Here is a 10962-nt window from a genome sequence, read left to right on the forward strand (position 1 = left end):
TAAGCACGCTTATATATAGATTGAACACAATATTGCTTTAATTTACTGATTTCACAAAAAAAAAGAACTTCATTTATTATTAAGTCATCTGAGTCACTCGGATGAGTTATTGCTATTTGTTTTTTGTTTTTTTTTCGTCCTTCGTGTGTTAACATTTGCACATTTTCAGCTTCCACTCTGAAACCGCTCAACGAATTCCAACCATATTTGGCATATAACATCTATGGATTAATAGGAGGAAAAATTTTTAATTTCATGGTCCCTGCCCCATTCCTCGCCCTAGGGCCTGAGGGGTGAGACCAAATCCTGTATTAGGGTCCTGGTGTTATGTCGGGCTCTATTGATTATGTAGTGAATATGCATTAATGCTTTAAATATCTTTTCTTCTGCTCCTGTGTACTTAATTATCCACTAACCTTGTACATAGTTATGAATATGACTTTTCTCAATTGAATATGTGGAGATAATGATCAGTTCAATAGTCCACAGGCACGTAGCACAGTAGGGGGGGCTGTCCCTTTTTTTCACGACATTACTTACAATGTAGGAAATGTTCACTGAAAGGCTGGTTGCCCCCCCCCCCCCCCCCCAAAGAAATAAATTTGTGATATAATGAAAATGTAGTATTGTAGGTCCAAGAAATTGGTATTGAAAGAAGTTGTTATTGGAAAAAAAATTTTGTGACGCCCCCCCCCCCTCCCACCCCGTCCCCACCACCACCACCACCACCACGAAAAATGATTTTCGACTGTAGGCAACCTTTTCCTTTCTTTTTTTTTTTTGCTTGTCAACTTAAGTAAGTAAAAAAATTTCTCTGGTTCCCCCCATTTCAAAAACGATGCTACGTGGCTGGTCCATTCGACATAACAAAATAGTAGCGAAGCAAACACGGACCTCCAAAACATCACAAGTGGGATGAGGTGCCTTGAAGGAAGGCAAGTAACCCCTGCCGACCAGTCACACTCTACACGAGCTCCTTTGACATGATCAAGAAAAAACGGAAATATCCATGGAACAACTTACTGCATGTACAAGAAAGGCCGAACATTCACATAAAAATAGTTAATCAGTTATTCTACTAAGATTATTGCCGAGATAAAAAAAATGCTGCAGACATTATTCTCCACATACTTCGCTAGCCAAGGGTTTCTCTTAAACCCTTGGCCTACGGTGTTCATAGAAATCGGGATTTTTTTCCAGAGTTCCGATTGGATTTCAGTACACCCAGGTCGACCAATCAGCAATGGTTTTTTGTAATTGACGATATTTGCGTTCGGAATACATCTTCACTCTTTAATCTCGGAAATGAAAAACGCAAGTAAACAACGATCCGTAAGATAACATTCAATTCTATGAATAGCAATGGTGTCATCCAATATCTCCTAAAATGTGATTAAGAATCTATATTGAGGCTTCAGATTTGTTCTATATATAATGAATAAACATAACTCAATTATTGCTTCTTACTGATTCTTGAAAAAACTTTGATTTAATTTTTTTAATACTTGATATCGCAATTACTTAACTTAGAGGAACTCTTTCGCGAAGGAGGTAGGAATCGTATGTTGGGTGGGGGCAATATGCTATTCAATACACTGCAAGATCGGTCATTGTAGCATTTTTAAGGACAGATATGTAAAACATCCTGGTGGAATACCTCGCTAAACAATCGCTGAATCAGCCTAATATATTTTTGAGAGGAGCCAATTCTAAATTGTCACATTTGTAACGATATTTTTAATTAAGCGGACTCTTTTTGTTAAATTTTCTTTGAAAATCGTCACATTTTCAAGCAGATAAAATATTCTAAACTTTCCTTATTTGACGATCTACTATTTGAAGTTCAAAATCTGGCAAAACATCATGATTTCGGCATTAAATTGTTCGAATCATTCGATTGTCACTATTGTAAACAATGTCATTTGCCCCCAGAAATGTAGACTTTTCTCGACTTCTCCGCAAAAGAGCCGTAGTTAGTTAGATAACTGCGAGGTACTCATTGGTAGTCGCGATATTACGTTTTGTTTGGAACATTGTTGAAAACAATGTTTCATTATATTAAAAAAAACATTACCTGGACATGACTGGGTGTTGCAAGATTCGGTATGAACCGACACTCCCCGACACGTTTTTCCTCCGTGAGATGGTGAAGGGTTGTTACATTTTCTGGTTCGTATTCTTACTCCCCCTCCGCATGAAACAGTACAGCGAGAAGGGTTCTGCCAACTGGACCAAGCACCATTAACTAATAATTAAGCAACGGCACAAGACAAATACAGTCTAAGTTTTTGACCATATGCTAACGTGCTCTATTGTATATATCTCTATCTTGTATATATCTATCTATCTATCTATATATATATATATATATATATATATATGTATATATCTATCTATCTATATATATATATATATGCTCTCATTTGAATACACAAAGTAAAGTTAATAATATCAAATTCGTATGAAAATGGATCCGGATCATCCAATCGTATGAACGGCATACTTGAACAAAGAGCATGCTACAAATTTAAGCATCTGCGATGATTATTTTGATGATAAAAAACGACGGAAATTTGGTATAGACAGACACAATGACAAACAGGTTGTTGCCCCGCCCCTCAGGGGGGAGGAACCACGAATTTCACAATTGTTCCCCTTCACCCATGGATGCTATATATATGGATAACTGCAAGACTACGCCTTAGGAGGTTCATTCATGTGTTGTGAAACCAAAACCACGGAATAACTAACAGTACATCACAAATCCGTTAAAATTAGTAGGTCTTTTACATAAATTAAAGTAAATTTCTACCTGCACAAGAATGAGTGTTACACGAGACAATATGCACCGATTTTCCTCTACATCCTTGTCCTCCAAATAAAGGAATTGGATTGGTGCAGGTTCGGTATTTCGTCGATATGCCCCCTCCGCATGATTTACTACACGGACTACTACTCCACGGACTCCAACCACCTAAGATAAACGTTTACATGTAAACAATTTGAGGAACTATAATATATATCGCATTTAAATGACCAATGACACGAACAATATAAATTGTCAAATTTTCTGGACAAATGATCCCTTCCTCGGGACAAAGAAAAAAAGTTAATAAAACAAACGAAAAGCAAAGAAACAAAAAAAAAACTAATACTACTCCTAATCCACTAAACACTTAAATTTACAGTGATATATGATTAATTAGAAATTTCTATTCAGTTGTAGAGAAAGAAATCTGGACCGCTGGATCATACAGAAACTTCCTAAAATCGAATATCATTTACCGCTTGCGCATTCTGGATGAATTATCCGTCTTCAGGTGTAACTATCAAATACAGCGCTTTTATGCTTTACACACTCGAGAATTAGATGTTTAATAGATTACAAAATAAATTAACTATAGGCGACAAAAGAAAATTCCTAACCTCCACATGGTGTCGTGCAAACTTGGTATGTAGTTCCTCCCGGAGGACAAGTGTGATGATGGTGATGTGTGTGACAGTATCTTGTTCTGGTTTGATATCCCACTCCACAGGTAGAGGAACACTTACCCCAAGGTGACCATCCACTCCAACCGTGGAAGGAACCAAATATCCCAAATAAATTCCCCAATATATTTTGAACTGAAAAATTCCAAAAAAAAAAATAACAGTAACTCATCAACACTTTATACCACTACCTTTGCTTTTTTACATCATTGCATTGTTTTCAGTGGTGATAATTGAATAATTCGAATAATCATTAAGCCGAAAGTACAATGTACTACCAAGGGTTGATCTCCAAATAGTAGGTTATCAAATGATGAAATTTAAGTGTATTTATTCTGATTTCAATAGTAACAATTTTCAATCACAATTCAATGAAAAGAGTTTTATAAAAATATAACATTAAGACTAACTCCTCTCAAAGATTTATTAGGCTCATTCGATCAGCAAATGTAAAGCAATCATTTTCACCAGGATTTCATCCTTTTGTCCTTGCTAATTCCATACTGATGGATCTGACTTTGTACACATTAGAAAATTGTAACAGAAGTTGCCTACTTCCAACATGAAAGAGTTCCATTAAATTAAAGCTGAACACGACTCGTAAATAAGGATACTTTCCTAACTTTCCTGTGATAGACAAATTATCAGGTAGACCGGTGTCGACTAAATACAATGAACAGTGATTAAGTCCTGTCCTTTAAATAGGGGTCTGCAGATATAGCGAGAATCGGAACTAAATGGCGGAAACATTAATTTTACGAATCGTGTTTAGCCTTAAGTATTTACAATATCAATTATGAAATTGCTTGGAGGAAATTTTATTTTTTGAAGCTGAATGTATATATTTTTTTTTTTTTACATTTTGTTGGCCACATATTTAAAGATGACCAGAAAGCAAAATGCATATTTAAAGATGTTTAAAACAGTCTTCTAGATATTGATGCATCTTTATTTAAGGATTTTTTGTAAAAATTTGCTATTGTTAATCTTTACAAGTTAAATTTATACACATTTTTATTTGTTATTATAGCAAGCATTGTTGGGATTTTCAGGACAGATTACATAAGCGAAAGTAGTTTGATCATATTTTGTTCTTAAATATCTACATTTGCTGTTTTTCTAGTAAGCCAACTGTGGAATTTATTTGAATGCCATTTTTGTGTATACTCACGGGTAGCAATATACACGGTGCAACTCGCACTAACATGACGTCACAACAAAGCTACCGAGACGTTGGTAAAAACATAACGATATAGGGCACCGAGAAATTCAAACATTGAGTATATATAAGGAATGTTTTAAGTTTTGTGTGAATGAATGGTGTGTAAATCACACAAGACTTGCACGTAGGCATATTTTTCATGAGGCACTGGCAACCATTCCTTAATTAATGCAGCGGCTGAAAGAAATACATGAAAGTTTATTTAAAAGACTGAAATGAGTTGACTTCCGCAACCCTGACCGTGAATATCGATAATTTTGAAACTATTGGAAGATTGAAATCTCAATGTTTTCAATGAAAAGTGTCTACTTTTATTTGTGCTTTTTATTGTTCCAACCTTTCTCCTGCAAAATGGCGATCGTGATATACAAAAGAAAAATATTCACTGAAAGGTTGCCAATCAGTTCCTATCTTATAGAAAAACTGTGCATGATATAAACGTAAAATATGAAGTGTTTTAGCTAAATCAAACCAGGAAATACCTGGCGTAAACTTAGTCTTCTACGTAGCTGTATCTATATTTAGACATAACGCTGGTGTTTAAATGCCCTTTTCGATATGTAGAGAAAAATAACGAGTTTCTGCAACACTCTCATTTTTACCGCACGTTTTTGCCTTCCAGACCCTTGAGAGATTTTGAAATCAGACATTGCACTTTGGAATGCTCATTTTTAGGTCACCTGAGTAAACTCAGGTGACCTATTGCTATCACTTTTCGTCGTCGTTCGTCGTGCGTCGTGCGTTAACATTTGAACATTTTCAGCTTCTTCTCTGAAACCACTGAACCAATTTCAACCACATTTAGCCCATAGCATCTATGGGTAAAGGGAAACAAAAATTGTGAATTTCATGTCCCTGCCCCCCTGGGGCCTGGGGGTGGGGCAAAAACCACTAAAATTAGTGCAATCAATAAAAATCTTCGTCCCTACTCCTGGACATCCAGCAGTCAAACTGTTTGCATGATTGTAATCAGCATTGAGTCCTCTACCAAAATTATGAAATTCATGGCCCCGGGGTCATGGGTTCTAGTGCTAGGGCGGGGCTAAATAAGTATATAGTGAAAATGCATTATTTCTTTGGAAATCTTGTTCTCTGCTACTGGGTATTAAATAAACCTACTAAGTACATAGTTATGATGAGCAAGAGTGCCTCTACCAAAATTGTGAATTTTATGGCCCCAGGGTCAGGGGTTCTGGTGTTAGGGCAGGGCTCTATTGATTATAATAGTGAAATTACATGAATTCTTTGAAAATCTTCTTCTCTGCTCCTGGGTATTAAATAAACTAACTAAGTGCATAGTTATGATGAGCAAGAGTGCCTCTACCAAAATTTTGAATTTTATGGCCCCAGGATCAGGGGTTCTGGTGTAAGGGGGTGGGGCTCTATAGATTATCTAGTGAAAATACATGAATTCTTTGAAAATCTTCTTCTCTGCTCCTGGATGTTAAATAAACTAACTAAGTGCATAGTTATGATGAGCAAGAGTGCCTCTACCAAAATTGTGAATTTTATGGCCCCATGGTCAGGGGTTCGGGTGTCCGAGGGGGGGGGTCTATAGATTATATCTTGAAAATACATGAATTCTTTGAAAATCTTCTTCTCTGCTCCTGGGTATTAAATAAACTAACTAAGTGCATAGTTATGATGAGCAAGAGTGCCTCTACCAAAATTGTGAATTTTATGGCCCCAGGGTCAGGGGTTCTGGTGTTAGGGCAGGGCTCTATTGATTATATATTGAAAATACATGAATTTTTTGAGAAGAAAAATTCTTTTCTTCTCCTAGGAATGAAATAAACTAATTACATAGTTATGATGAGCAAGAATACCTCTTCCAAAATTGTGAATTTTATGGCCCTAGGGTCAGGGGTTCTAGTGATAGGGCAGGGCTCTATTGATTATATAGTGAAAATACATTAAATCTTTGAAAGTTTTCTTCTCTGCTCTTTGGTATTAAGCAGAAGAACTACCTATATAGTTATGATGAGCAAGGAGAACTGAATCTTCCAGAATTGTGAATTTCAAGGCCCCAGGGTCAGGGGTACCATAAAGGAGGGGGGACTGTACTTGTATACTGAAACTGGATGAATTGTTTGAAATCTGCTCCTTGGTATTAATCAAATATTTTTGATAAGCAAGGGTGCCTTTTCAAAAATTGTGCAATGTGTGGATCTAGGTCTCAGGGTCAGGGGTTCATGTGTGATTGGGGCATTACTGATCATGCTGAATATTACTGATTACTTGAAATGCATTTTTTGTTCCCCTACCCTGCCTATGGCTATTAAGTAAACAAACTAAGCAACTGCTAAGTGCATTGTTATGATGATCAGTGGTGCCTCTTTCAAAATTGTGAATGCCATAGCATCTGGATTAAAACATGAATCAAATTCAATCACTGGAAAGTTGTTGCATAATGCTCAGGTGACCTATAAAGCCCATTGGCCTCTTGTTAAAATATTACCGACTAGTGTACGCTGACACTTTTTATAAAATTAATATTACCTTTTTACGCCCTGGATCGAAAGATCCCGGGGGTATATTGTTTTTGTCCAGTCTGTCTGTTCGTTTGTCTGTCTGTCTGTTGTCAACTTTAACCTAGCCCATAACTTTTGCGCTATCAAAGGTAAGGCTTTAATATTTGATATGACTGTTTATTATGACAAAACCTTTCCATTGCTACAGAAATTTTTTATCATGTGACCTTTGACCTCATTTGAATTGCCTAAACATCTTAAAAGTGTATACCGCTTCAGTCTACGTCACACTCCAGAATTGTGTTACCATAGGGGGCATTATGTTTTAACAAAAACACACACTGTTTGCTACTAATTTTCTGCTAATTATTGAAACCTGTAAAATGTGAGGAAAAATAGACAAAAATGAGACCAGCAATTTAATTTTACATGTTAGTATTCTACACTTTAATTTTCTGTAGAAAAAATGTATTACAATACTAACATATTTAAACAATGCAGGCTTTCATCATTAATATAACTAATTTCTTTTTTGAATTAAATTTTGCAACAACCAAGTTACAATTTATTAATTTCCTTACAAAGATCATTAATTTTTTCGACGTAGCAGTGATATTTTTTATGAGTGAAAAATTCTGAGGACGTTAAACAATATACAAGCTCAATTAAATTTTATTACAAATAAGTTAGAAAACAGATCCCTATATGTATTTTGTATTACCTTAGTAATAAGTCATTAGTAATTTTGAGCAACAGTAGTGTTCATTAATGTTTTGATTTTGATTGCTTATTTTAAAATTAGGTAAAATATATTTGTGAAATTGTAAAGATGTGATTTGATTTGCATTGGTAACAGTTAAGGTACATGTATTTCAATTCTGAATGAAAATGAGATACAGGGTTTAAAAAAATCAGCGTAATCTGTTTCTCTTTGGCACGAATGTCTCTTCCACTTTGAGAATCCCCAGTGGTTTTAATCTCGTATTATATAAATAACACACAATCGGTTACCTTACTAATTAAAGATTTTTCACGAGGTCTGACTTGCAATGTATAATTTAACGCTATTTATTAAACTCTTATCCCTTAGTTAAAATACAATTGATTTTTATAAACCAATATTCTTGAAGAAAATAATTACAGAGTTTACCAAAGAACATTCAGATAAAAACTCACTATTGAGAGAGAGAAAAGGAAAAGCAATAAATTCTGTCACGAATGTCTTCCACTTTGAGATTCACTAATGATTTTTAACTCGTATATATGAGTTAAGAATCGGTTATCGTTACTAATTGAAAAGTTTCATGTTTGACTTCCAATGTATAATTTAGGGCTATTAATAGTCCTTAGTAAAAAATATTGATTTTAATAAAAACAAAATTCTTGAAGAAAATAATTTATCAGCCTGGAACATTCACGATAAACATTACTGTTACGGAAGAAAAGTGAATAATAGCCATATTTATTGAGAGTTATCTCACATTGTGGTAAAGGGTTATTGAACTTATATTGGTGAATATTGGCACAAGTTTGCGAGTGCATTTGTACAGTTAACCAGTGCCAATATTCACCAATATAAGTTCAGTAACTCCTTTATTGTATAGCTAAAATATTTCCTCATAATTAATGATAATTATTCGAACTAAAAAAACTCAAATTTATGATTTTTAGACGGGGTCACGTGACCCCGTCTGTTAGTTTACTGTCCGAGGCCTCAAAACGGAAGCCGTGGTGATAACGCATGAATTAAATCTACGTTATATGAAAGAGTGCAGGAATTGTTTTGATTGAAATACAAACATTTTGTATCAAACTGAAGAAGGTGATATGAACTTTTTTTTACTCAAATCAGTTAAGCATTTTATGAACTTTTTTTACTCAAATCAGTTAAGCATTTTGAAAATTTAAAACTGAAAATATTAATTGTAAATCACACTAGTAACCAAACACAGTACTCTACTGCGTAGTACGACTGCCTGCGCATCATACATTGTTTACTTCCGGAAAAATATTGATTCGAACACGGTGAAATTCAGACAATGTAAACAGGTTTATAGACTTAGAAATGAAAAACATGAAGATATATTATCAATTTTTGTTTTAGTGTGTTAATTAACAAAAAAATTACCGTAAGTTCTTATCAAAACTAAAAAAAAAATCACATTTGTATATTAGCAGGAAGATTATTTTGACCCGGTCTTTCAGTACTGTCTCAGTACTTAGATTTAGTATCGATATTCAAATTAACACCTGTCCTGTAATTGTTCAATATCGCATCATTCCAATGATCCTACCGTGCGTTATGATTTGCTTTTTTTTAGGTTTTAATGGGTCCAATGTGTACTAAATTTTTAATTAATAAATTATTTTTTTGTAAAAAATAAACACATTTTACTAGATGCCACTTCCTTTCTTTAATTTAACTCTGAGAATTTGACCAGAGGACATTTTTTTTTAACAACGGGGCGTTCGATATTGAATGCTCGCATTCGGAATGTTTCGGGCATGCTCATATACGTAATACAAACTTAGCGTTCAATAAAACGTCAAGATATTGAACACTAAAAATTCTCTAAATTTTTGTAGTATTTTATAAGAGACTATTTATTAGCTATATAATTAATTGTATTATTGGTGTTTGTTTATGCATTATTGTAATCACATCGGGTATCATCATCATTTCTTGCTATCTTTTCCGGGAATAAAATCTGGATCATTGCATAGTCTACAATCATCTTTCAAAGGTGCATGAACACAGATTTGAAGTTAATATTTTCTGTATATTAATATCACAACTTATATATTGTTATTATAGCATTTCACACGAAATATAAAGGAAAATTGGCAATCTTGTTGTGTCTTAATAAAAAATATTAAAAGTAAAATCCAGAAAATTCAGAGTAAAATGTTCGAAAGCGAAACATGAACACAGTATATTGTCAATCCGTGCACTTGTGGTAAGCAGACATTAAAAATTGAACACATCCGATGATCATGAATCGTAAACATAACAATATCGGTGCTGTACCGTGTGTACAAAAACTTCATTTCATGAGTGTGTTCAATTTGCTAAACTCTGTACATAACACTAAGCGCGGAATGACGATACCAGTGAAGGGGTTTTCATTCAACACTTCGACACTGGATATAATTATTTTTCTGGATTAAAGTTTTAATATTTTTCATTAATACATAACAGGATTGCCACTTAAATTTTCCTAAGTATTAAGAATAAAATTAGAATGTTTGAAAGTTCAAGGATTTTCAATCAAACCCATATAAAAACTTGAAGTTTCTATACCTTTTAGATGAAACAAAATTTTAAAAATGTTATCGTGTGAAATGCAATAACAATATATAAGTTGTGATATTAACTTATATTAACTTCAAATCTGTGTCTATGCACCTTTAAGATAAAAAAGACCGTGATATTTATACAAAACGGATTGGGAATGATGCTTCGAGGATTCTTTAAGAGACTCACAGCAGCTGCAGTTCTTTTGCTGAAATATGTAATAAAGCTTTTCTTCTGTTTATGAGCAGAAAAATATCCATTCGTTCTTAAAAAAATATCATGACTTTTCATTAACATGAATAGATAAAGTGAGCGGTTCCTTCATATTTGCAGATTTATTTCTTATCTACATCATTGCAACGTCATTTATTAACTATGATGCTAGCATTGAATAAATTTAAAAAGATTGTGTAGAAAATTGTTTTCTCCTTCTATTAAATATTGAATATTGAATAAATATTAAAAATTTTATTTCTTTATTGGGG

At 34.0% G+C, this 10962-nt stretch overlaps 1 protein-coding gene across 1 annotated transcript; it reads right to left on the minus strand.

The window, feature by feature from the left end:
• Positions 1–2080: 2080 nt before the first annotated feature.
• LOC134282779 (uncharacterized) lies at positions 2081–3624 on the minus strand (the record flags this gene model as incomplete). Its single annotated transcript, XM_062765173.1, has 3 exons — positions 2081–2245; positions 2813–2974; positions 3427–3624. Coding segments are annotated over 3 exons (426 nt in total), but the record flags the coding sequence as incomplete, so codon positions are not given.
• Positions 3625–10962: the final 7338 nt, after the last annotated feature.

This window comes from Saccostrea cucullata, unplaced genomic scaffold (assembly GCF_032062105.1).
Source record: "Saccostrea cucullata isolate Sc308-1 unplaced genomic scaffold, CSIRO_AGI_Scuc_v1 ctg16919, whole genome shotgun sequence".
In the NCBI taxonomy this organism is placed as follows: domain Eukaryota; kingdom Metazoa; phylum Mollusca; class Bivalvia; order Ostreida; family Ostreidae; genus Saccostrea; species Saccostrea cuccullata.